This window comes from Myotis yumanensis, unplaced genomic scaffold (assembly GCF_028538775.1).
Source record: "Myotis yumanensis isolate MYYU_CA2020_CCGP unplaced genomic scaffold, mMyoYum1.0.hap1 SCAF_3, whole genome shotgun sequence".
Lineage (NCBI taxonomy): Eukaryota > Metazoa > Chordata > Mammalia > Chiroptera > Vespertilionidae > Myotis > Myotis yumanensis.
In genome coordinates this window covers 23,590,582-23,618,176 of record NW_027223754.1, presented here as the reverse complement: position 1 = coordinate 23,618,176, position 27,595 = coordinate 23,590,582, and the positions used below count along the sequence as shown (strand labels likewise).

Sequence of the window (27,595 nt, the reverse complement as noted above, 5' to 3'; positions counted from 1 at the left end):
ATGAGGGGATGATGGCTGTTTGCAGCTGGTCACACACCCTTCAGGGTGGGGGTCCCCACTGGGGTGCCTGGCCAGTCTGGGTGAGGAGCTGAGGGCTGCTTTCAGGCTGGCAGTTGACTGAAGCTCCCAACGGCTCCTTTTTTTCTTTTTTCTTTTTTTATTCTGGGCCAGCTTTAGCTCTGGCTCTAGCTCTGAGGCTTCCGCTGCTGAAAGCAGGTATCTGGTTTGTTTGCGTTCTATAATCGAAACAATGTATAACTCCAGCTCTGAGATCCCAGCCGGCTGAAAGCTGGTTTCTGGGGTTTTGTTTAGCTTCTATATTTGTTACAATGTTTCTTAGAGTTGCAGCTCAGAGGCCGGCAAGTCAGGCGGGGAACGTTGCAGTCTGCAGTCACTGGAGCAAGCAAGCCTCATGTTCGCTTCCAGCTGCCTGGCTGCTGGCCGCCATCTTGGCTGACAGTTAATTTGCATAAGGATATGCTGATTAGCCAAAGGGAAGGGTAACGGTCGTACACTAATTACCATGTTTCTCTTTTATTAGTGTAGATAGTATATTATATTAATTAAATGTGGCTGCAAGTCATTACATAAAAACACCAGAAATAGGCTAAAATAAAATGCTCACAAAAGCAACCATGGACTAATCCAAGGCATATTGATGCCTTGTAATAATCAGGTTATGATAAAATATTCAGATGTTTAGAGTTGTCAATTAGGAACCATGTCAAAAGAAATCTATGGCCTTAATAGATGCACTAGATAGAAATATCCTTAATCTTAAATGAACTAAGGTACAGGACTATTTCTTCACCTAGAATAGACCTTTCAATGACCTTCAATTTTTCAAATTCCTACAATCACTAATTTTAATATCCTTAATGATTTCATTCTGGATCATGGTCATCTATCCAACTACTAGGACAGTCACTCTAGAAGTGAGCGGTGGCATGAATAAAATGTTTTCTGTGGGTTAGAAGTTTTGTGTGATAAAAAGTAAATCATCCTATACATTTGCAACTGTCTGTGACTCTATAATTATTTTGGGCCAGAGCTGAAACTAGCTCTTCTATACAGATTGCTAGCAAAGAATAAAGGATGGGGAGGGAGGGGGAACACAATTAATCATTTCTTTTAAAAGGCTTTCGGAAGTATAGCAACCAAGACTGGCTGTCCAAAAGACCTCAGAGGAGCATCTTGGAGATCGCAGTGTAGAGGTCACGGTGCAGGGGAGTTGTTACTACGTTGGAAGACCCCAGGTTGGCACCCCCCTGGGAGGAAGAGCATGAGGAGAGAGTTGAAGGCCCTGTTGGAGTGTTGGAGGATCAGGCTGTAGTAGCCTATGACTTTGGGCGATAAGAAAGAAGAGAGCTACCCCAGCCAGTGTGGCTCAGTGGTTGAGCATCGACCTATGAACCAGGAGGTCACAGTTCGGTTCTGGTCAGGGGACATGCCTCGGTGGGGCCGATCCCCAATGGGGGGGTGTGCACGAGGCAGTGGATCAATGATTCTCTCCCATCATTGATGATTCTATCTTTCCCTCTCCCTTCCTCTCTATAATCAATAATTTTTTTTTAAAAGTATAGTACCCAAAAATAACTTCTGTATGTAATAGCTATTACTATGATACTGACTTCTTGGTTTTAAAATCCAAGGACCCACTTTATGAATGCCATATGGAGTTCTAAAATGTAAAAAATGTACATGCTTGGGTTATACTAGTAGCATTCAAAAGTAATACACACTAATTGTATGAAAATCCTCCTTCCTATATTTTTTCAAAATTTCTTATTTCTAGGTCTGGTTTCTTTTTTTCTTTTCTTTTTTTCCTGTTCATATCTTGCATATATTTTTCAATTCCCTTTTTATTTTTTAAACTCCAAATAGTAGCACCTTCTCATGGGAACAAAAATAACATGTTTCACATGTTACTATAAAGGAAGTGCATTAACATTATTTATATAAAGCTTCAACACTATTAACATTTTGGGCCAGAAAATTATTTGAGAGGGAGAAGGGCCTGTCCTGTGCAATGTAGGATGTTAAGCAGCATCCCTGGCCTCTGCCCACTAAAACCAGAACCACCGGTGTGACAACTAAAGATATCTCCCAGAGGACTTCTGGGGGATAGAGTTCACAATGAAATAAAAATATTAATACAACCAACTCCACAGAGAATATAAACTGTTATTTTAGAATCTGACAGGATAAACATAGTGTCTAAAATCACACTACTAGAAAACATGGACTGAAGATAAAAAATAAGAGCTGAAACATGAAAATGAAAGTGTCTCAAATTTAGCAAAAGAAAGGGAAGTGTGTTAATTTCACTCCTTTCTTCCTCTAACTCAGAGATTTTCAACCTTTTTCATCTCATGGCACACATAAACTACTAAAATTCTGCGAAACAACAAAAAACAAAAAAACAAAAAAAAAAAACTCTATTTTTGGCCGATCTGACAAAAAAAAAAAATAGGTATAATTTTTATTCATTCACACCAGGCAACTATTGTACTGGCTGTTGTCATTTTTTTAAATTTGAGAATCTAAGGGAAAAGAGGTCAGTGGCCCTGGCTAGTCAGATATTGCATTTTTTTAAAAGTCTTGCAGTACACCAGTGTGCCGTGGCACACCGATTGAAAATCACTGCTCTATCTCCGTAGATTTTTTTTTAATGTACTGTGTTTTGGAGGATGTCCAAGTATGTATTCCATAATAGTAGCTGTAGTAGAGGGAGATAAGTTAAAAGAATTCCACCTAATTGCAAAGCAAACAAATGTGAACTTTCAGTCATGGGCTTTTATCCTTTCCTTCCTATTATGTAAACAAATAGCCACCTTTAAATACTTTTATTACTGTAGAAAATAAACCTGGGTTCCCATATAGGATGAAAAGGTAATTCTGCTGTCCAAGTTAGTTTTTGAAAAGAAGTTGTTGTAGTTAGATACATAAAGCACTGTTGTAGCCACATATTTTCATACAAGGTGAATGGAATGGAAATATAAATATACAACATATGGTATCAATAACTATCTTCAAACGTAATTAGAATTTCCACAGCTATGCTTACATTTCTTGAGTGTTACAATTTTTCTTTTTTTTTTTTACATTTACACGTCTCTACGTTTAAAAAGAAACAGGGCATTTGCTGTTGTTTGTAAGTGCCCCTTCTGGAAAAATGCCAGCCATTTATAGCCTTTATTGCCCTAAAGAATTTAAGGTCCTCTAGCAAGGAATTTAAGTTCTTGAGACAAAGGACAGTATCATACTCATTATGTGCTTCCCACACTGTACAGTAAGTATTAAATAATGTGTGTTGAGTAAACAACCTCTTCTTATTCTTACTGCTATACACACAAAGATCTGATAATTGTCATGATCATGAACAACCCACAGTAAGTTTTATTTTTTAAGATTGGCATCTTTTATATCAATCTTCCAAAGATCTGCATGGCCCACACATTTGACATTTTAATTGCAATGCTATCTTTCATTGTACTGCTATGCCATAGAATACTTAACCACTCCTCTAAAGCAGCTGGGATCACAGAGGCTATTCACAGCAGGATTCTGATGTGTCAATAAAGCTAATCTCTAGGGGTCTACTGCATGAGGGTTCTAAGGGGTGACTAAGGGGGCCCTCCTAATATGAGTTCAACCATGAAACATCTCACTGAAAGAAAAATGTGTCAAAGGGGAAAAGGCATTTCTTACAGATAGGAATGGGTTTTATCCTACAGTATGACAAATGTTTGGCAGTGGCATCATTTTGCCTATATAAGTTGAAATACTCTAAGTCTTATGTTAAGCTAAATATAAACAAATACACAAACAACTGCATATTTTAAAACTGACCAAATTAAGTGAACTCAGGTTCCTTAACTTATTCTTAAAAGATATTTCAAGAAATATCCTATACCTGATCATGTTGAAAAAATAAGTCTAATAAAATAACACTGACACAAAACGAAAAATAATCTCTCAATATAAGAACAATATTATGCAATTCAAAGTGCAATCCAACTTTTAAAGGTCCTGGGGGGGGTTAGTTACTGAGATAGTAAGAGCATCAGATTTACTTATGAGGCAGTCAGTCCCATAGCATGGACTCAAAGGATGGCATAACTTGAAGACTCTGCTATATACTAAGGGGGAAATACATATATATATATATACACACACACACATACACACACACACACACACACACAATACACACACACACACACACATATATATACACATATATATATATTTACCTATATATATTTACCTATATATATATAGGGTGTACCAAAAAATGTACACACACTTTGAATAATTATAAAGGCACTGTTACCTGGCCGGTGTGGCTCAATAGTTGAGCATCGACCTATATACCAGGAGGTCACGGTTCAAATCTCAGTCAGAGCACACGCCCTGGGTTATAGGCTAGTTCCCCAGTGTGGGGTCTACAGGAGGCAGTCAATTTCTCTCTCATCATTGATGTTTCTATCTCTCCTCCCCCCTCTCTGAAATCAATAAAAATATATTTTGTAAAAAGAAAAATAATAAAGGCAGTGTTTATTAAAACATATTTCATTTTCAAAACTAAACTATCAGTTGCTAAAATGTGTCTATATATTTTCGGGGCCACCCTGTATATATCATGAGGCTATTTGTCATATATTTGTGCTTGTGGCTATTCCAAGAAAAAGCCTCCAGTTACTGAGAACTTGCTTCTTTGGGGAGGATTCATAATAAACCAAGATTTTTTTTTAATAAAACACAAATATAAAGGTACTTTACACTTTGGTAAGGTAAAATGTAAAGTGCTTTTGAAAACTGTGTTGGAACCCAACAATTTGTTCTATACATATTTTAATTATAAACATTTTACTTTTTACTTAAAAGCATGAAAACCAAATTGTCTTTAAGTGTAAAAGACTACACTCTCCTGTACAGTACAACCATCAAATTCAAATAATTTGCTGGCACCAAAAAACAAAATTAGTGTGGACCTAAGTTCTTACTACATAGTTCATTTTACAGTGAGTCACCATGAGTAATTACACTTTAAAACTCATTTTCCTTAGAATGCTAGTCTTTTTCAATGTTCTTTTTAATTCTAGATCTGTGCATCAAAATTACTACCTGAAAAGAGAACATCAGAAGAGGTTTCATACCTGATTCCCTTTGTTATTTTTCACAGTGACACATAGGTACCTTTGTTAGTCTCCGTTTAAAAGGAAAAATTTTCCTGTGAGTGCCATCTGTTTGGAATTTATACTGCACTTCCTCATTGACACAATGGCAGTAAAAACTCTTCCAGAGCCTATTTAACCAAGATGTATATGGTACTTATTAGGTCTTCAAATTCCTCTCCCATTAGCAGAAAAGATTTCAGCGCATGATTTAAACATCCTTCCTGTATTGCAACAGTTTAGTCAGCTGATTTTGGAGGAACATTCCAGTAGGGAGACAGGAGTTGACTCACTACACACTATTACAAAAGCCTCCTAACGGGTCTCTCCCAGCCCCAGCCTCTCCCTCCTATATTCTGTCATCCATTTTGTTGCCAGTTCTCTTCATCACAAATTTTACCCAAAGAACTTTACCTACAGGGTAAAGTCCAAACCCCTTAGCACGGCATGTAAGACTCTTTCCAACTGGTACAAACCTCCCTTCGTTCTTCCTTGCCTCTCTTTCATACATAGGCATCTGCCTGGAGACATTCTCATCATTGCTATCAAGTCATGTTCTTTCACCCCTCCATACTCCTGTAAAAACTCTTCTGCTTAGAATGTGTTCCAATGAAGTATGGAAGCAATCATCTCAGGTAGAAACTATAGTTTAACTTTAACCCTGCTGTTTGGTTTCTGCACTTGTTTGCTAAAATAATAGAAAAGTTATTTTGATTTTCTGAATTATATAAATTATCCCATTCGATTAAATACCCTATTGATTGTAATGTGAATATCCCATGGGTTGTGGTCACACTGGTCTTAGAAAGCATTTTCCTTTACCTGGGAAGGACAGCACAATTATCCCAAGGTCAGAGGGCTCCAGTTAACATGTCCCTGGTGACTCAGTGTTCTGGAGACCCAAAACTATAATTTAGATAACATGCTGCTTTGCTTCTGTAAACTGCTTTTTGCAAATCAGGTTCCTCATTCCAAACCCTGGGATGTAATCAATACCTTTGTGATCTTTGCCTATATAAATCTGGTACTGCGGCCATCTTATCACTATGATATTTGGGAAATGGCCCCTCATAGTCCCGAATTTGCAATAAATGTGACTCTTTAATTCAACTTCTTGAGGCGTCCTTCTGTGATTCGCGGGGTACATTATAACACCTATCCCTTTACTTGAACATTCACCAATACAGATCAGTTCAAATATCACTTCCACAGTGAAACCTTCCCCAACATTCCTCACCTAGACTTAGCACATTTAGTCATCCTTTGCCCCTCTACAAGAATTGAGCATGATGTTTATAGGCGTTTGATAAACACTGACTAAATTTTGAAAGCATACACATGCTTAATTAAGTGAGGCACTGGCCATAAACTGTTAAAAGCCACAGTTAAAAACCACAAGGATAGTCCATACAACTATATACAGGGATGGGCAAAAGCAGATTCACACTTGTCCTTATGGAAAATAATACAAGAATAAACTGTTTCATGTACTCACAATACAAATACTAACATTAAAAATACAGTCTTACACCTTGTATGCATATATGCATAATCCATGGACACACATAATAGGGTGCTAAAGGCCTGAGGTGGGGTAGGAGAGGGCTGGAGGGGGTCAATGGAGGAAAAAAGGGGACATGTGTAATACTTTCAATTATAAATTATTATTTTAAAAATATATATATAGTGTTAGATAGCAGGCTCAGGGCTCTTGGAGGAGGTGGAGTGATTAAGAAAAAAGAGAAAAAAACTAAAAAATCATGCACATGGACAACAATGTAGGGATCGCAGGGAGGGGGGAGGTGGAGGAGAGTATAGGGGGGAATAAATGGTGATGGAAGGAGACTTGGTGTGGTGAACACACAATACAGTGTACAGATGATGTGCTGTGGAATTGTGAACCTGAAACCTGTATAGTTTTGTTAACCAGTGTCACCCCAAAAATTGAGTAAAAAGGGGAAAAGTGAATAAATGAAGCAGAGAGTTTGTTTTGTGTAAAAAAAATTATATATACATATATATATATATATATACACACACACACATATATATATATTTATAGTCTTGGTTATATTTGCAATCACATTGAATCAAAGATTATTAAAACTCCAGATGTATAAACTACTTCACCTTAAATAGTGGTAAATGTTAACCACCTAGAATGTCACTAAAGTACTAAACCAGAAAATACTTAGTAGCTTCCCATTCAATAAAGTTTCACTTAGAGCTTCAAAATCCCTGCAATGGGACAAATTCATTTAATTGAAAAAGAACAAACCAAAGATAAGAAAAAAATGTAATTAGTTTCCTGAAGGTCAGCCAGCCTGCATTGAAATTTTCCGTCATCACCTTTGAACAATTCTCAAGGCAATGATTTAGTGTAAAAAAAAAAAACAAAAAACCAACACACCATTCTCCAACACATCATACTCTATAACTGATAAGGGAAATACAGACATGCAAACAATAATTTAACACAAGAGCCAAAATAAAGTTGTGTCCAGAAAGAAGCTAGAGTGTTGGCGATCTGCTTCCACTACGTTTGGGCGCCTCCAATATTAACGCCTTACGTATCCAAGGGAAGCTTTACAATTCAAAAGCAAGTTTACGTAAGTCCTGTAACTTCAGCAGGGCAGGGATTATTTGTCAGTATTTAAGACATTACAAACCCAGGAAAAACGCAGATAGAAGACTGGCCAAAGAAATGTAGCCCTTCGGTTCCAAAAAGAAGTAGTCTTACTACAACAAAATGGCCCAAGAAAACTGAGCCCGCGCGCGCACACACACACACACCTTTATTCCATCACTAAATTTAGCTCTGGGTACCTACTGATCAGCTCTGGGTGACCCCGCTGATCGAATGAACGTCCAATTTTCAAATCCTGATAACCGGGACCAAAAGTCCCATCACCTCCCGGCCTCTTTTCAAGTGACACTAACTTCACAAGCAAGTCCAAGCCCCTAGTCTCAGAACAGTTTACAGAGGAACACACCCTCGGCGCGCACCCAGCAGACTCCCCGAGGTCAGAGCCGGATCCAGAGTAGCCTGGAGAGAATCGGGGGGGACCCAGCTTGGCGCGGCATGGGGGGGGGGGGGAGCCCCGCAAACGGCTCTGTCAAACAGGAGGCGGAGTAAGAGGGATCCGACAGGAGACCCGTGCCCAGAAGGGTTCGGGGCGCCAGACCCCCAACCCTCGGGTCTGAGCACTGTCCACCCACACACACAGCTGGGGCGGCTCCGCCTCCCGACTCCGAGTCCAGTCGCCAGGCCGGGCCCCTCCACTCCCAGGCACCTCGGGGTGACTCCGAGCGTCCCCGCCCTAGGAAACGGCAACCCCAAAGGTCCCCGGGGGCAGACACCCACCTGGCCGCGCCCCGCCGAGGACTGGGCCCACCAAGCCCAACAACAGCAGCCACTGGAAGCGGAGTGTCCCAAAGGGCGAGCCCGCGCGGGATCCCATCGCGGCCGATTCCGCAGGTTCCACTGCTCAGCGTTCGGTCGCTCCTGCCTCGGTCCGCTCCATCCCTCCCCAACCCCGCCGGGGCCCCAGAGCTGGCAGGGACGCGCGCGCCCGGGGACGAACACGCGCTCGCCACTGACGCTATTTGTCCGAGCTCGCTCCCGACTTCGCGCTCGCTACCGCTGACGTAGGGAAAAAGCGAGTCCCCGGCGAGAACCTGGAATTGCTATCGGGGCGCCGCCAGCCGCACTCGGCGGCCCCGCCCACCCGCTGTCCGCGCCCGTTTCGACTCCCAGCCCCGCCTCCTGCGGGGGTCGGAGGAACCGATTGGAGGAAGCGCTCAGAGCAGAAGGAGGAGGAGCGTGAGACTCCCAAGAGGCATTGAGGAGCCGAAGCAAAGCGCAGCCCCGCCCCCCTGCGCAGCCTCTTCTGATTGGTTGTCAGGGGGTTGGGGGCGGGGCGCCGGGCTGCGCGCCCATTGGCTGTTTGGCAGCGACAAGCGGGGCTGCGGAAGAGGCCTGACCTGGCCGGGCTCCGGTCCCGGTGCCTGCCGGGGCTTGTGGTTGCGGAGGCCCGGTGTCCGCCGCTGGGCCTGGGAAGATGGTGCTGGGCGGTTGCCCGGTGAGTTACTTACTTCTCTGCGGCCAGGCGGCCTTGCTGCTGGGGAATCTGCTTCTGCTGCATTGTGTCTCTCGGAGCCACTCGTTCAACGCTACCGCGGAGCCGGAGCTCACGTCCGCTGGCGCCGCCCACCCGGAGGTCTCCGCCGGCGCTCCGAGCTGGGAATATGGCGACCCCACCTCTCCAGTCATCCTGTGCTCTTTCCTGTAAGCTACCCTGTCGTCGAGACAGGTGGAGATGGCGAGAGGGCAAGGAATATAGTGGGTGTTGTGTTGGGGGAGGAGGAGAGGAAGGATGCTTTGGGGGTTTTTCCCGGATCCTCCCCACCTGAGGACCTGATAGTCCACACGCGGGAGGTAAATATCATGCAGGTTTCTCAGTCCTCGACCCGGTGCAGGCGGAAACCTGGGGTGTGGGTGACAGGTCCTTTGGCATCCCGAAGGAGGAGGACTAGGGAGGCGTGACATCATACAGCCTCCGGAAGAAGGGTAGGGTAGGAGGTGGTGCCTTCTCTGTCCCTCGTTTTACCCGAAAGAGATTCCTTCGTAGGGGCTGGTGCTGTGTGAGCCACAAATGCAGTAAATTACTTGCCCCTGCCTACAAGGTACTTCCGGAAGGGGGTGGGGGGGAGAAAGAAATATACTTACCGTTACAAAACCAAGTCATTTTTTAACATCTCTTATTAGTCAAGTAAGAAAAGGCGTTTGGGAAATGCAAGGAGAACTGGGAATCCTTTGGCCTTAATCTTGCCCCCATAGCCTTGCGGATGTTTTCCCAGAGAAGGGTTGAAGCTATGGCAGCAGTAGAATCCGTGCAGAAATAGGACCAGAAACAACCCCTGCCCCAATGAACGGGTCATTTGGATGGATGGCTGTCTGTTTGACCTGCCGTGCTTCAGTCTGATTGACACCATCTCTTGTCTTGGGAAAGAATCAGAGTGAGATTAAACACCAGAAAACTTGAAGAGATGTCTCTTGCCTGTTTTGATTGTATACATGTAAACAGCCAATTGCAAAGACCATGTGATGATCATGATCTTACTGGTGATTTATAGACCTGATGAATTCATAGAATGTGAAGACCCAGTGGATCATGTTGGAAATGCAACTGCATCCCAGGAACTTGGTTATGGTTGTCTCAAGGTGGGTTTTTGTTTTGTTTTATAAGCAAACTCATCCAGAAATGTGCAGGGTCTTATTAGAATACTAGAGGCCCGATGCACGAAACTCGTGCATAGGTAGGATCCCTGGGCCTGGCCAGCAATCAGGGCCAATCTGTGGGGGAATGTCCCTTCCCCACCCCCCTTGGCTGGCCTGGGGCCTGTGGGCTGGGGGCAGCTCCTGTGTTGAGCATCTGCCCCCTGGTGGTCAGTGCATGTCATAGCGACTGGTCGTTCTGCTGTTTAGTCAATCTGCATATTAGGCTTTTATTATATAGGATGTCTTTGTAGGAGATTCTAGGATTCAAGGAGAAGCCTTTAGTAACAATGGCCTCTTTGAATGGAGAGAAGCTATTTGGTTCCATTAATAATATCTCTAAAGCTAGGTGCACATTGCCTAGTCAGACTCCCAAAAACTAGTGAAATTGATGTACGTTCTCCCCATTAAGGACGCACCATTATGTTATATTTGCTGTATAATGCAAGTCAAAACACAGGTGTAACAAAATTATGGGAAAATATTTTTTTTTACTTTTTTAAAAATTCTTTATTGTTTAAAGTATTACGTTAGTCTCCTTTTTCCCCCATTGATCCCTCCCCGGCCGCTCCCACTCCCCAGCACATGCCCTCACTCCCCTACGGGAAAATATTCTTTGTAGTAAATCAGATAAAGAGGAATAAACCTGAAAGTACTAAAACTAAAAAGACAACTTATACTGTATTCAAGTATAAATAAATATTCTCAATACAGTGAGATTTTGTCCTATCGATATTTATGGATAAAAGTTTGAATTAGCATTGTTTAGAGATCACGTAATTTTAAATATTTTAATTAAAAACTGATCCTGTCAAGGCACTCAAACTATCACTTCCTCCAAAGTCCTAGAGGACTGGCAGCGCTCAGGTACCTGAGTCCCTGGGAGAGTACAAGGAATAAGCGTCGTTTTTCCTACTCTCTTCCCTTTGAGAAATGCTCCAACAAAAATAGTAGTGAAGCATTTAATAAGGTGCCAGTAGAGAATGTACAGCTGTGCTTACTCTTCTAGAATTCAGTTACACAAAGGGTCAGAGGTCCTATTCTGAAATTTTTTGCTGGAATTTAAACATACTGTAGATGTACTACAAATATCTGTTCATCACACAATCATGACCTAAATAAAGTCCTGAGTCAGCTGATATTCTGAGTTCTTTCCTAGTTATGTTCATTTATAATATATATAAAACAGACCTCTAATATAAGGTCAACTTTTTAGATACCCATTCCCAAATGCTCAGTAGTATGCTCTTTTTTCTATAAATAAAGGATAATTAAAGCATTGTGTCCATCTATTCTAAATGGCATTTAATGAAACTGAGGATACATTTTTAAACTTTATTATTAAAGAAGCCAGTGAAAAAAAGAAGAAAAAAAACACAAGAGTTTATTTAAAACAGTGTACATTTAGGATGGATTAACTTACAATCATTCGAAGTATGTCACTAAATTCCTTGTTCTTTAGCACAGCTTTACCCCAACTTCATTAGAATAGTTATCATCCTGAGTCAGCGTTTATTAATTGATATAAAGATGTATTTTGTGTTACTTGCTTTGGTGAGTTTTTTGGTTTCTTTTGTTTTGGTTGTTATTCCACAGTTCGGTGGTCAGGCCTACAGTGATGTGGAACACACGTCAGTCCAGTGCAGGGCCCTGGATGGAATTGAGTGTGCCAGTCCTAGGACCTTCCTACGAGAGAACAAACCTTGTATAAAGTAAGTGTTATTTAGAATGGGGTAGTTGGTAGTTGGATGGAGGTAAAGCTGTTTTCCTTGTAATCTCTTGGTGTGACTGTTTCTTTTACCTTAAGTGTTAAATGGGCACCAGGATTACTACTGTGCATAATCCATGGATGGGGGAATATAGTTATAACAGAGAGGACTCTGGCCTTCAGACCAGAGGCCATAAGTCCTAAATGTCTCTTTCACCAACTACCTAAGTACCTTTGGGCACCCAGAGTCTCTATCCCCTCATCGCAAAATGAAGGAGTTGGACAGAGCATCTAGCTCCAGAATTCCCATGATAGGCAGAAATCCTGAGAAAATAGCCTTAGTATTTCAGGAATAAAGGTTTTATCATGAAAAGTATGGGCTTCTCTCACTGAAAATCAGTTTATCTTAAAAAGAATTAGGCTTATTTCTCTAAGTTCTGCTTGAAGGCACAGAATTTACTTCTACCATTTACTAGTGAAGAGTCCATGACTATGTTTAGTGATAATATTAGAGTAACTGCTATTGCTATTGCTATTGCGTGTCATCACAGTATGTAAAACAGAAGTCTTTATGAAGATGTCCCCGTTTTTAGTTGCCACAGACAGCAAAAAAAGGTACATGGAGATCAGTGTTTCATGTAAGGAAGGACGACACTTCATTGAAGAACCACATTCAGAACTGCAACCTCAAGCAAGGAGCCTGTGCGGGGATGAGTGGGGCCCAGACTCCACTCCTGCCAGGATGCCTGTTGTGCTAATGTGCTTGATAATTTCCTGTCCAGTCCAACTCAACATCTGTTCTTATAGGTCCTCCATATCTTAGCAATTTCGCTTTTGAGACTCTAGACCGGTGATTTTCAACCGCGTGCCACAGCACCATGGTGTGCCACAAGAATTCCTAAAGCATCCAGTACCTGATTATTTAGCCAGGAGCACTGACCTCTTTTTCCTTAGATTTTGTCAAATAAAAACATGACAACAGCCAACACAACAAGAGACATCCAATTTGAATGAATTGAAATTATATTTATTTTTTTGTCAGATCGGTAGATAGGTGTGCTGCAGAATTTTAGTAATTAGTCAATGTGTGCCGTGAGATGAAAAAGGTTGAAAATTGCTGGTCTTCTTATGGAGGGGGGTGGGAGGGGAAAGGGAGTAAGAGGCCACAGAGGGACTGGCTGCGTCATCTTTTCACTGTACATTACGTGTTTTAATTTTCATGTGGTAAACATCTTCCTTTTAATTCCTTTTGTCTAGGTATACCGGACACTACTTCATAACCACTTTGCTCTACTCTTTCTTCCTGGGATGTTTTGGAGTGGATCGTTTCTGTCTGGGACACACTGGCACAGCAGTAGGGAAACTATTGACACTTGGAGGACTTGGGATTTGGTGGTTTGTTGACCTTATATTACTTATTACTGGAGGGCTGATGCCAAGTGACGGCAGCAATTGGTGCACTGTTTACTAAAAAGAGCTGCTGTTATGGCCCAGAGAGGCAAGTCTTCGGAATTCATCTCTACAGGCTCAAAACTCTTCCTTGATATCAGACCTGACCATTACTTGCCCTCTTTGGAGGGAATGGGATTGGTTAGGAAGATTTCTTTGGACTGTGGATTTGCAACCCAAATGTTACCTTGCAGACTAGAAATGGCAAGCAAACACTGTTGTGGGAACCAAGTTTATACCTTTTCTCATGTACAAAATATAAATCTAGCAACTAATTTATAAGCTGCAGAAGGGTTTCTATACTCTTTACTTCTGTACATGGCTATATCTTCAATCCTTTGGAGCAAGTGGACCCAACAGGATGAGCGAAGTGAATATTGTTAGCTTTGTGCCTTTTGTGACCCCGAGTCTCATGCACAGGAGAACTGAAGCAGAACCAATGGAAAGCTTCAGCAAAAGTAGAAATGGCCATGAATTCTAATACACACTGAAATTCCGAATTTAAACTGCAGAATAAATTTTGCCAACCTGGAACACTGTTTGGATATTCTCAGTAGGTAGAGTGAAACTCAAAATTATATTTGTTTCACTAAAAACTGGGTGGTTGAAGTAAACTATCCTATTAATAAACCCTATTGTTTCACCATTATTATGCTTAAGAGGCAATATATACATGGAAATATATACATGAAGATATTTTTTTCATTCCAATTATGGTTTGAAGCCAACAGTATTTAAGATCTGTCTGGGTTAGTCTGTTCTCTTGGCAGAATTTTCCTGTCTAAAAAGTAGTATTTAGCCTAATCAATGTGGCTCAGTGTGAGCATCGACCCATGAACCAGGAGGTCACGGTTTGATTCCTGGTCAGGGCACATGCCTAGGTTGCGAGCTTGATCCCCAGTATGGGGCGTGCAAAAGGTAGCTGATTTATGATTCTTTATCATCGTTGGTGGTTCTATCTCTCCCTCTCCCTTCCTCTCTGAAACCAATAAAAAATAAAATAAAAAGTAGTATTTACCAATTTAGAGAGCCCATGTTGTAGGCTGGTAAAAAAGATTTCAAATGACTATAAAACTGTTCTTCACAATTATATAAGATAAGGGGGGGAGCATTGTGCTCTTGGAAAGAAAAACAGACTCTTAAAGGATATTATTACTGAGTACCAGGTGGATTTAGGATGTGATTTGTGGGGAGAAAGAGAAACAGTGCAATAAGCTTGGTACCGGAAGTTCTCACTGTGGGTTACAGAGTCAGCCATAGAGAAAGAGCCACAGCCAAGCTTTCGCATTCCCAGATCACTGGGAATAAAGGGAATGCTTTGAATAATAAGTGGTTTCAAAAACTTAGTTCTCATCCTTTTCAATCTAAGTTGTAAAGAACTTTATTAAATACAAAGTAAAGGGGGGATTTTATGGGTAAGTCAAATTAAGATCCTGTTATTTGGAATAAGTTATAAATTCTAGAAACAAGGTAGAGCTGCTCAAAGTTTAGTTTCATAATAATTGACTTAAAGACCAAGAATCAGTTAACTGGCTGGTGTGGCTCAGTGGTTGAGCATCAACCTATGAACCAGAAGGTCATGGTTCGATTCCCAGTCAGGGCATAATAAAAGAACATTTTTTTTTAAAAAAAAAAAATCACAATTAAAATAACTCTGGATATGCTCTATCATTATGAAATGGCTTTCCTAGAAATTTCAGCTTTCTTACCCCTGACTAATATGATCACCAACTGCTCTGATATTATTAAATGATGGCAATTATGTAAATATTAAAACAGATTATTCTGTCTTAAAAGTTCTGTACCACACTGACCCCAACCTTGTTCACAGCAGTAATAGTTGGTAGATTTTTATTCATAATCTCTGTACTCTAAGGCAGTATTTTTTAAATTGTGGTCATGAAGAAACTAGACCCTCCCCAGAAAAATACACAAACACATAAAATTTTACATAGGTTTTAAGGGGGTCTATTGGTGTAATTTTTTTTTTTTAAACTCACTTCTAAGGGAAATCCTGAAAATAAACTGAAATTTAAATCTTACCCAAAATAATATACTACTTTAAGCCACAAATTCTGCCTCATCTCACAACTTTTTTTAAATTTTATTAAAGTCACAAACCCCATCGAAACCTGTTTTGTTTTTTTTATTTAAAAAAAGAATACATTTTGGCAGTTTTCAGACTCAAATCATTAGTGTTGCCAGGAAGAAGAGCTTGGGTAAAAAGGTAAAGTTTTTAATTTATTGAAGTATCTTTTATAGAAGTTCTCTTGCAGTCAGAAAAGCTGTTGGAGACCAAAATTGTTTCCACTGCTAGAGTGATAACTTGAGAGTCTTTAATAATCTTCTGTGACAATCCACAATTGTCAGTTTCATTTTGACTTATCAATGATATCCATCCTCTGTATCCATAAACCCTGGCCAAATGTGATGCAACCCGAAAAACTGATCGTGTAAGGGAATAGTATTAAAAATTTGATTTTCTTTGCACTCTGGATTCAGGTTGTTTCTTAATATTTGGAAGATAGGTGTGTGTGTGTGTGTGTGTGTGTGTGTGTGTGTGTGTGTGTTCCTCTGCTTCCTGACTCTAGCACTGACCAGGGACCCTCCCTGGGACTGGGGAGAGGATTGACTGGTTGCTGATCCTGAGTGTGAGAGAGCCCGGTGACACTCCCCTACTTCCCAGGAGCTGTTAAAAAAGTGCCCCACCACTGCCTGGGCTCCGTCTGGTCTCAGCTGGACAAGAAGAGCAAGGAACACCTGGCTCCCACCATCGGGGCCACTGTCACTCAGTTCCACAGTGTGGCCAACTGCTTCAAGGACCAGAGTGTGGCAGCCGGGGACTGAGCCAGAGTGGTGGAACGTGTGTCATGGGAGGGCTCAGAGACACTCTGCAGAGTTCTGGAAATACCTTGTTTTTTTGGAGGACAGGGGTTCCTTCCTTCCCCAAACCAGCCAGCCCATCCCCAAACACCAGGCTGCTGTGGCTCCTGCGCCCTTCCAAAGGGAGGGCACTCACCTGCCCAGGGACCAGGCACCACAGGGGACGCCCAGGTCCAGGCAGCCAATGGGGCTGCCCAGACTTTGCCCAAATGGCCAAACCCAGGAGGCAGGTCTGGGTGCACAGTAGTACCCCTGCTCTGTGTGTGTGTGTGTGTGTGTGTGTGTGTGTGAGAGAGAGAGAGTTTTTGGCTATAGAGAAGTTTAACAATACCAAAATGTCCTTCTGTCAAGGTTAAATTAGAAACTGCCTTTTTTTCAGTTGTTCCTATCTTTAAGTAAAATTTTCACAGCTTCCCAGACTTCCTGGCACCACATCCTTCTTCCACTTGCTTAGTAAAGCTTCTTAGCAGTACACCCCCAACCTAATAGTCCCCAAGTGTGTGCGTGTATGTGTGTGTGTGTGCGCGCTCATACTTAAGCATTCATTTTCCTTTATAAGAAAGATCTTAAAACCCTTAGCCATCTTTGGCACATCTTCAATACAAATAGGTAATATAACTTTGGGTTTGTTAGATAATTTATCTTTAAATCAAGATACTTAATCAATTATTTCAGGTGTGATTGTCAGGATCAAAGTTTGACTTCCCCGACGAACCATCATGGAAAGGGAATCATTGTCCTTAACAGCTTCAGCAACATCGGTTGTGGTAGTAACAGGTTGCCCATTTATGCTGACAATTACATCGTGGTCTCTCAACCCAGAGCTGGGAGGGGAAAAAAAAAGGAAAATGAAACTCTAAGAGCTTTACTCATCCCAGCTAGAATGTAATGTCTAACTCTTAAGGTACTACTATTTTGCTGGTAATAAACACACCAACCAGGAAACCAGAAATAGCCTCAATCCTTTCAAATATGAGGACTGTTCTAAGATATACTGTGAAATCTCCTTGAAGACAACAATCCTACTTACTTTCATAAAATTAATATTCTACCACAATCAATCATGTGTAAGAAGTTTACTCCTCCCATATATTGCAATTTGTTTGGAATAGGAGTTTAGCTTTTCATTTCTATTAATCTCTGACCTCTGTTAACCTGAAGCATACTCCCATTCTTATGAGCAAACATGAAAAGTCCAGTCAATAAATTTTTCCCCAGACAGCTACACTCTGATCAGTTTGATTTTGACAGCCCACCTACCCCATCTTCAACCATAGTTTATGGAACGAGAGAGTATGTTGAGCTATACTACTAAAAGCTCTGTTCCCAGTAAGAAACTAATCACCCTTCCAAGTCTAAATATTGAAGGCTCTGATTCTCTATTCCTTTTCCCCAAAGTTGTGACTGTATGCAGTCTCCTACATACGTAGTTGTTTCACATAGACTGTATATCTTAGAGACAGAAACCACCTCCGACATGCAATAAATACATAGCTATGCTGTTGACTTGTCTTAAAGTAAAAAATAAGCTGGAAGAGGGCCATAAAATTAAATGACTGCAGGAGAAACAAGAATAATAGGATTACCAAGATATGTGGAATTTGTGAAAAAATAGAAATTTAAAGCAAGAGGATGTGAAGAGAAGTTTGAAGGTAGACAGAGCTACAAGCATGGAAAGCCTTTAGCACAAGGTTACTTTGGAAGGTGACTGGTGCAGTGCACAAAGGGAGAACTCAGTTCATGGTAGTTCTGTGAGTGGAAAAAAGAAACCTGCAGATTATTGCTGAGTGCAAATTATTGCTGAGCCCAAATATGAGGCTCAGACAGGATAAGTGTCCCACCACTTGTAAAAGGCTAGGATTTGATCCCTGGTCTTCAGACTTGAAAACCCTTCTTGCCACTTGATCAGTGTGCCTCTCAGAAGCAAGGAGAGCAGCCATGAAAGCAGGATAATACAGAGGTTAACTGAGGTTCCACATCCCTGCTGTCTGGCTTACTGTGTAACTCTCACATTGACCTCTCTCTGCCACAGCTGTGTCCTCTGTAAAATAATACCTATATCATAAGACTACCGCGGGCTCAAACCAAGCATGTAAAAAATATTAAATGATGCCTGACATATATTAAATGGTTAATAAATGCCAGCTGTTATTATCATAATTATTATTATTATTAGATGTAAGTGGATGGAGCCAAAAGAGTTTTCCGGCTCAGCAGTGACATCAAACAGTAATGCCCACACTTTAATGTGCATCCAAATCAAGGAGATCTTGTTTACAATGCAGTTTCTGATTCAGTGGTAGGCCTGTCATTCTGCATTTCCCAAAAGCTCCAGCTGATGCTAATGCAGCTGGGCTACAGACCACATCCTGAGTAGCAAGGCCTTGGAGAGCTGAAAGAAATAGCTTTGGCCTTGAACCAGAAGTTAAAAATAAGGATTGGGATGTGGGCGGGGGGAACGGCAGGGGCGGGGGGGGGGGGGGCGGGCAGGAGCTAAGGCTAGGAAAGCCTGTGACAAGCCAAGTTTAGTAACATGAGACCTAACACTTAGCTATTCTGAACAGGTAGTACCCTAGGGTTTCTTGCCCCCTACTAAAAGCGTTGCTGTAATCTAAACAGATTATTGAGCTCTTGAAAAACAAATACAGTGAGAGAGAGAGAGATACAGAAGAAGCTTAAGAGAGAGACCCAGGAGAATAATTGTTGGACAAGCCACCTCTGCTCTCAGTAGTTAGTGTAAATGTTCGAAACAACATCAAGACGGCTGGAGCATCTTTGGAAAGCTACTCTAACCTTTGCTTGATTTACTTCTTTGTTTATTTGTTTACTTAGTGCTGCCGTCTGATACTGTCATCCAGAGTTCAAAGACAAAAGTATTTTAAATTACCTAAAGTATGTTCCTAAACTTTTGATCCTTTGGATTCTTCTGATTCTTAATAACTAAGGTATTGAAAGGGCAGACTTGGGGATCCTAGCAAAATTAATTTAGACTTAGGCTATTAACTCACATGATGCATTCTTGGCTTAAAGAGAACTATCGCCTTCCAAAAAGAAGGCCCTTAGAGTACACAAGCCTAAATCAGCATGACTATCCACATGCCATATGTAGTTTTAAATTTTCTGGTAACCACATTTTTTTCCAAAAAATTTTAAACAGATGAAACCAATTTTAGTAATATATCTTATTTAACTCAATATATCTAAGCTATCATTTTAACATGTAATCTTTTAATAATTACTAGTATGTATTTTACACTCCGTTTTAAGTCTTTGAAATCCACTAGAAACAACGCACAACCATAATATCTTATAAACGCAATGATTACAGTACAAGGCAGTTTTCCCCTTCCCCTCCCCCCGAAAAAAAAAGGTGTGTTTCATGGAAAAATATTTTACGTGCTTCTAGTTTCTTTATTCAAATAAATTAAAATTAAATAAAGTTTAAAATTCAGTCCATCGGTCATACCAGCCACATTTCAAGTGTTCAATAGCCACATGTGGGCAGGGGCCACGGTGCTGGACAGCCTAACTCTAGATCCTACATTTGCCACGCGCACATCTAGCGAGAACAAAGGAGGCTGGGCAAAGGCCTGGGTTTCTCTTACCTTTCAGCAGCTGTTCCCTGAATCACCTCATATACAAAAACCCCAGAACTCACAACAGGGAAATCTGGATCTTGCCTTTTCATTTCTCGAAGAAGGCTAAGAAAAGTGAGAAGAGGTTTCCCGTAAAGTTAAGAAGCATAGCAAATTGATCTCCAGAGCCCCGGGCAAAGCCTCCAAATGAATCTCAGTAAATATTCTATCTGCTCTCTCAAGGCTCAGAGTGGCCAGAGAGGATTCCATCAAGCAGGTCACCCTTATTCTTCCCCAGGTGTGCTCTGATTCTCTATGCCAAAGCCTAGAACCATTGGACGTTATAAAATATAGGCACGTGAAAGAAACTGAGAAGTACAGTGAGTGCTGGTGCATCAGTAGAGCCTATGGCCACAAGGGCACCCAGCTGTAATCCTAACACTTTAGTTTCCCTGGCAAGACTGTCCAGCTACGGCTTTTGCTTCTGAAAATGACCCAGACGTATTCAAACCCACACTTACTTCATAGTGAGGGGCAGCATTCGCAGACCCAGATATTTCTTTTGTGCAAGAGCCTTTCCTGGAAAGGAAAATTATAATGTGTTACCAACAACAAAACTTCTCTCCTTTCAGCGATCTTAAACAACACCAGAGTCACAGAACATCCTTCCATCATAGCTGCCCCCTCAAGCTGTTCCTCAGAGAACCTTCGTCATTAGTACAGACCGTCCTCCCACTCACCTCTGCCCCTCAGGTTTACTTTCCACAGTAGTTCAATCCAAATGTTTCTGGGTACAACCCATGCCTGGTTTTGTGCCTAGTCCTTATATTACTGCCCGAACAGCCATTAGAGAAACTGGGTACCAGTGACAGCATTCAACAGAACTGTCTCCACCGTAGACTGAGTGCTCCCAAAAACACACAAGGGGGGAAAAAAAGTCCTCCCTCCCCTTACCTTTCAACTGGCGCTCATGGAATTCCGCCAAGAACTCTCGAATTCGATCGGAGGGGATTGCAAAGGAGATTCCCGCGGTCACCTTCAGTGTATTTATGCCAATCACATCACCATCCTGGCAGGGGAGGAGATGTCATTCAGTCACCAAGTTGTGCAAACTCAACAAATAGGAGGGAGTGAAGTGAGTCCCTTAGGGCAGGGTCCAGAGGGACTAGCAGAAAAGTGGGCTTCTTCAGTCCAGATCAATGGATGCTACCTTAGAGTAGGTGGGATAGTAGAGGGGACCTACATGTGCAAATTCCTATGGAGGAATTTTTTTTAAAATCTTGAGCTTATTTTTCCTTCGCCAAATTACTCTGATTTTATTTCTATTTTTAACATGTCTTTGTTGATTTTAGAGAGAAGGGAGAAGGGTCGAGAGATAGAAACATCGATCAGTTGCCTCCTGCATGCTCCCTGTTGGGGATCGAGTCCACAGCCTGAGCATGTGCCCTGACTAGGAATCCAACCAGTGCCCTCTTGGTTCATGGGCTGATGATCAACCACTGAGCCACACCAGCCGGGCTGAATTACATTGATTTTAAGTGTGAACCACAGTTTGTTATTTGACCCAGAGAAGAGAACAAGGAGTATTTGCCTTTTCATTCCTTAAATGAAACTAAAAATAAACATGGCAAAGGCAAAAAGCTGTTAGATTTTCAGCAACACTTCAATGAAACTATCCGTAAGAATTAGTAAATTGACTTTCGGAACAAAGCCCTACTAAACCAAGGCTATGAAGTGAGAAATACTTTCCTCTTCATGCACTTCATCATCTCTAGCCTGTTAGGTAATGGAAAGGGTAAAACACCATATTGTTTAGTTTAATATGTAATACTATTAAGAGACAGATTATAATTCAGTAGGTCTGGAGTGTGGTCTGAAATTCTAGTAAACTCCTTGTCCACTGGAGAAAGAAGGCACAAAAAATTGCATGCAGTGTTATGAATAAAAAACGCTCAATAACGTCACACACAATTCATCCTGTAAGTGTAATATGTAGAGATGAACCAAAATGAATCCGCTAAAAAACTCAGAGAGCATGACCACAGGCTGCGTCAATGAGCACGGCACTCTCGTGTTTTCACATGTATTTCAGCGACTAGAAACTCTGGCATTTCCACTAGCCCAGCGGTTCTCAACCTGTGGGCCGCGACCCCTTTGGGGGGTCGAACGACCCTTTCACAGAGGTCGCCTAAAACCATCGGAAAACACATATATAATTACATATTGTTTTGGTGATTAATCACTATGCTTTAATTATGTTCAATTTGTAACAATGAAAATACATCCTGCATATCAGATATTTACATTACGATTCATAACAGTAGCAAAATTACAGTTATGAAGTAGCAACGAAAATCATTTTATGGTTGGGGGTCACCACAACATGAGGAACTGTATTAAAGGGTCACGGCATTAGGAAGGTTGAGAACCACTGCACTAGAGAGACTGAATAATTTTAATAATTAACTACATGACAGAACAATGGACTCATGGTGTGGCTTTTCTGTCATCTATAAGTGGGTCAAGACTAAAAACCTGGACAGACCACATCCTGAAATTAGCATTTTGGGATGAGAGACAGTTCTTCATACGCGGCAGCAGGGAGCCTTCAAGGATATACATTAGGGGGACATTACATAGTACAATTGGTCATTTGACATAAATCTGCATTTAGTACCCAAGACCTTTGTTAACTGTCCAATGAAAATGCAAAGTGGCCCTGACCGGTTTGGCTCAGTGGATAGAGAGTCGGCCTGCGGACTGAAGGGTCCCGGGTTCAATTCCAGTCAAGGGCATGTACCTTGGTTGCAGGCACATCCCCGGTAGGGGGTGTGCAGGAGGCAGCTGATCGATGCTTCTCTCTCATTGATGTTTCTAACTCTCCCTCTCCCTTCCTCTCTGTAAAAAATCAATAAAATATATTTTTTTAAAAACAAAACGGAAAGCGTGTTGAAGAGATATAACGTGTAAGCAAACCCTGGTTGGGTGAGATCACACACTAGGATGACAAATCCATTGTAGATCTTAAGTTTTCCTAACCATTTGCTTAAAGATGCAGTCATAGAAAACATCCCACCACAGGTCTCTACGCTAGGGTTAGTCTGCACCATGCAATCTGTCAAGTCTTTACAAGGAAGAGACATGAAGCATCAAGGAAAGTGGCCACTTACCAAGTTCACCAGAGGCCCCCCAGAATTTCCGTGCTGGAGACAGAATTTGAAAAAACCGTCAGTACTTTTCGCCTTGTCAACTATTCATAGTTCCTAAACAAATTTACCAAAAACAGCCCACGCTAGTGAGCTCCTGTTCCCCCAAGGCAGGCAAAGTTGTCCTGTCCCCCCATCATCATCAATACTGGACTCACTGCAGATAAAGAACAACAGCAAAAGGACCACCACTTCCTACGGCAGCGGTGGCCTCTGTGACAGATCCTAACAGGCCACACAATATCATGGATGCCAGCTATCATACCAAACAGGCTGAAGTCTAACAAAATGGCATTCCATCCCTCTCGTAAGGATCTAACTGAACTTGGGACATACCGAAGGGGAAAAGGAGGCGCTCTGACTGCACTGTCCCTGAGTATCTCATGGGCTCACAATGGCCTTCACAAGTGACTTACATTTATTATGGCATCCGTCTGGATATAGTCCATGTCTGAGTCCTCCAGCCCCAGTTCTTTGCCCCCTCGCTGTGTAGTGCTGACAATTCCTGCAGTCACTGTGTTCTGCAGAGAAAATGGGCTGCCCAAGGCCACCACAAACTCTCCGGCCCGCAGGTCAGATGACTTTCCCAGCAGCAATACAGGAAGGTCAGTCTGCACATGGGCAAGAAAGGATGGGGAAGACAATCAAGAAGAGAATCAACCGGTGTTTGTGTTCAGCACATATATGACACAGTCTTTGTCATTTGGCATTTATAATCCAAGAATCATCCACCCAAACTCTCACTTGTTAAGATGATTGGGATCGTCTCTAAAATCTAAAAGTATTGCTTTGTATAAATTACTATAAATAAACCAACAGTGAAGTTACTGATGAACATAAACTGACATTAGCAATTTACTTAGCACAGGTCCAGCTCAAAAGTTGATAGTCAAAATTAACTGGCCACAAACAAAGCTGATCACCCAGAGCAGTTCTTCTCAAATTTTAATACATGCACGAATCACCTGGGGATCTTAAGAAAATGCAGATTCTAATTCAGTAGACCTGGCTGTAGTCTGAGATTCTGCATTTCCAGCAAATTCTTAGATGATGTCAATACTGCTGAAGTGCAGACTACACTTGGTGTAACGGGACCTCAAAGTATTCCTTAGCAGCTCGGAATTCACTGTGATCATTCACGCTACTCTAAGACTACTCTAAGAGAAGTTTCCAGAAGCAGCATCTATTGAAGAGGCAGTGAAGGAGAAGGAAAAAAAAAAAAAGAGGCAGTGAAGGAGAAGGAAAAATAAAAAAGACTCCCTCCTCCCTGCCGTAGAAATTGTTAGGGATATATACAGACTGGCATGGAAGAAAATAAAAAGGCGGGCTAGAAGGGGTCAATGGGAAGAAAAGGGGGATATATGTAATACTTTCAACAATAAAGATTTTAAAAAATTTAAAAAAAGAAAGAAAATAGAAGAGGGACTAAAAGACAATTTAAAAAAAGGAAATTCGAAAACAGCATATGCCAGGTGAAAAAATGTGTTGTAGGTGGAAGGGGGATGGAGAAGAAAACATGAGCAAATTGATGAAAATCCCCAAATACGCAGACTCTGATTTAGACCTCACATACTCACGTTTGGCTCGATCTTAATCAGTGCAAGATCCAGTTTATGGTCAATGTCCTTGACAGTGGCTTCATACTGGACCCCACTCTGGAGCTCCGCCTGGATTCGCTGCCGGTTGGTGAGGACATGGGCATTGGTAACGATGAGCCCATCCTCAGACACTATGAACCCAGAGCCACTGGATACAGGAATATCCTTGCCGTTGAGAGGTGACCTGTCTCAGTAAAGACAACAGCGCAAGCAGAGGGCAGGAGAGTCAGGGGATGCACCACAGTCTGGAGACATGGAACCTCACAGGTACCAAGCAAACCTCCAGCACAGTTTCCCAGACACTTTTCTCTTCCCTGTGTTTTCACTGTCTCCAGGTGGAATTGGAGTCTGCCTGTTCAGTGGCCTGATCATCTTATGGGAATCCCACTGAGAGCTGATCCCAACTCTCCTTTTCCAGGGACACTCCCTCTTCAGAGCTGATCAGAGCAGCAACCCTCTGCGTCAAGTAGGCCTACCCTGATCACAATACCATGGTCAAGAGGCGACCTAGGCCAGTGACGGCGAACCTTTTGAGCTCTGCGTGTCAGCATTTTGAAAAACCCTAACTTAACTCTGGTGCCGTGTCACATATAGAAATTTTTTGATATTTGCAACCATAGTAAAACAAAGATTTATATTTTTGATATTTATTTTATATATTTAAATGCCATTTAACAAAGAAAAATCAACCAAAAAAATGAGTTCGCGTGTCATAGGTTCGCCATCACTGACCTAGGCAGTGGTTCTCAACCTTCTGGCCCTTTAAATACAGTTCCTCATGTTGTGACCCAACCATAAAATTATTTTCGTTGCTACTTCATAACTGTCATGTTGCTACTGTTATGGATCATAATGTAAATATCTGATATGCAGGATGGTCTTAGGCGACCCCTGTGAAAGGGTCGTTCGACCGCCAAAGGGGTCGCGACCCACAGGTTGAGAACCGCTGAGTCCTAGTGCCAAATCATCAGGGCCCAGGCAGGGTGGGAGCCCGGGAAGGCCGGTTCCTGTTTAGGTTCCACCATTAACTGGACTTTGACAGAGGATTTCCTTCCACAACAACGAGGGGGCTGAGCAAGATCATTCAGATGCTTCCTACCTCTTGCCCCTGACCTTCAATTCTGTCTGTGGGAGATGAGGGAGAGAGAAACCCCGGCCACCTAAGGTTGCAGGAGTACCCAGATTTGGGAGTCAGAACCCGTGTCCCTTCTGCACCTTCACCAGGTTCCTGGACCGCATTGAGCCTCCCAGTAGGCGGACCTGGAGCGGAAAGTCAGCGGGGAGTGGGCGGCCGCCTCCGGCCTCCTTTACCTCCGAAAGAGCTGCAAGTGAACCACAGATGGCGCCACCTTCTCAACCACCTCTGCGATGAAGTTGTAGTTGCTCCTGAGCCAGCCTGCGCTTCTGGTCCCTGTGAAGCAATGCTCCATTACTGGGGGCGATGGGACCCTCGCCTCCTGAGCCTCCAGCAGAGGTTCTCAACCTTCCTAATGCCGAGACCCTTTAATACAGTTCATGTTGTGGTGACCTCCAACCATAAAATTATTTTCGCTGCTACTTCATAACTGTCATTTTGCTACTGTTATGAGTCGTAATGTAAATATCTGATATGCAGGATATATTTAGGCGACCCCTGTGAAAGGGTCGTTCGACCCCCAAAAGGGTCGCGACCCACAGGTTGAGAACCGCTGCAAGGGGTCCGATCTCAAATCTCTCAGTCCCCCCTCCCCGCCTCTCTCTCCACTTTCCTCCCTCCCCTTCCTCTCTTCAGTCTCCCTCGTCCTGTATCCTGTGGTCCCACCCCCGTAAGGATGCACCTTGAGGGAACTAGGCCCGTCACCCTGATTGGAAAGAAAAAAAAAATTAGAAGGGAAGAGGACATTTAACAGGTGTGGGGAGGGAACTGGGGGTTCGGGGGGAACCACATGGGGACCCGTAAAGAGACACCCCAGGAGGAAGGAAAATCGGGAGCAAGAAGTGGAATCCCTGCGGCCAGTGGAGCAGGGCAGAACCCGTGGAGAGCTGCACGATTCAAACACGCTCCTCCCGAAAGTTTCAAGAGAGCACCGGGCGGGCACCCACCTCGATCCCTGCAGTCGCCCTTCTGCACCGGCAGCGCCGGGAGCGCTCCACGGCGGCGCGCGGCGCGGTTCTCGGCACGGAGCGCGCACAGGCTGGGGTAGGTGCGCCCGTCGCTGCCGCACACGGCCGCCCCCGTCGCCGGGCAGCCGCAGGTGCCCCGCCGGGTGCCACCCAGGCGCCGCGGGCGGAACTGCGCGCTGCACTGCAGCCCCGGGGCACAGGGCCGGCCGAGCGCCCCGCCGCAGACCTCGCCCTCGGCCGCGGGGCACACGCGGCAGCAGCGGCAGCGGTCCTGCACCGGCGTGGCCCCCGAGGGGCAGGTGGGCAGCGGCGGGCAGCGCATTGGCTCGCAGACCGCGGGGCAGAACGGAGAGGGCCAGGTCCTCTGAGCCTCCACCCTGGGATCGGGCACCGGGGGCAGCAGCAGCAGCCACAGCAGGAGGAATTGTCCCAGCCCAGCGGGTTGAAGCGAAGGTCTAACCATGCTGCTCCCTTCTTCCTCCCACTTTTCCAATTACTTTACCCTGGACCCGCAACCACTTTTAAATGAGCAACACACTCCCGGCCAGGGTGCCGCCTCCACCAGGGCCAGACTTAAGGGGCAGAGCCTGGCAGACCTCTCCACATACACACCCA

General features: G+C 43.0%; 3 protein-coding genes across 5 annotated transcripts in view; 1 reads left to right on the top strand and 2 right to left on the bottom strand.

Moving 5' to 3' along the window:
• Positions 1–8,861, bottom strand: part of ADAM9 (ADAM metallopeptidase domain 9) — a 102,183-nt gene extending 93,322 nt beyond the window's left edge. For 2 of the 3 annotated variants that reach the window (XM_070408442.1, XM_070408441.1), the window contains exon 1: positions 8,545–8,856. In XM_070408442.1, the coding sequence (XP_070264543.1) occupies positions 8,545–8,641 (97 nt within the window). In that variant the 5' untranslated portion in view covers positions 8,642–8,856. Of the gene's footprint in view, positions 1–8,544 lie in introns of all 3 variants that reach the window. The other variant, XR_011470734.1, reaches the window with a different exon arrangement.
• A 294-nt stretch (positions 8,862–9,155) lies between these two features.
• TM2D2 (TM2 domain containing 2) lies at positions 9,156–16,105 on the top strand. Its single transcript, XM_070408440.1, has 4 exons — positions 9,156–9,468; positions 10,317–10,404; positions 12,055–12,170; positions 13,424–16,105. Exons 1-4 carry the CDS (start codon positions 9,242–9,244, stop codon positions 13,635–13,637), a joined length of 645 nt encoding a protein of 214 aa, XP_070264541.1. The 5' UTR covers positions 9,156–9,241; the 3' UTR covers positions 13,638–16,105.
• A 475-nt stretch (positions 16,106–16,580) lies between these two features.
• On the bottom strand, positions 16,581–27,443 carry HTRA4 (HtrA serine peptidase 4). The gene is made up of 9 exons (XM_070408439.1): positions 26,960–27,443; positions 26,189–26,288; positions 24,857–25,061; positions 23,696–23,890; positions 23,244–23,276; positions 21,028–21,142; positions 20,595–20,652; positions 20,104–20,199; positions 16,581–17,322 (listed from the first exon to the last, which is right to left on the bottom strand). Exons 1-9 carry the CDS (start codon positions 27,441–27,443, stop codon positions 17,157–17,159), a joined length of 1,452 nt encoding a protein of 483 aa, XP_070264540.1. The 3' UTR covers positions 16,581–17,156.
• Between the last annotated feature and the right edge of the window lie 152 nt (positions 27,444–27,595).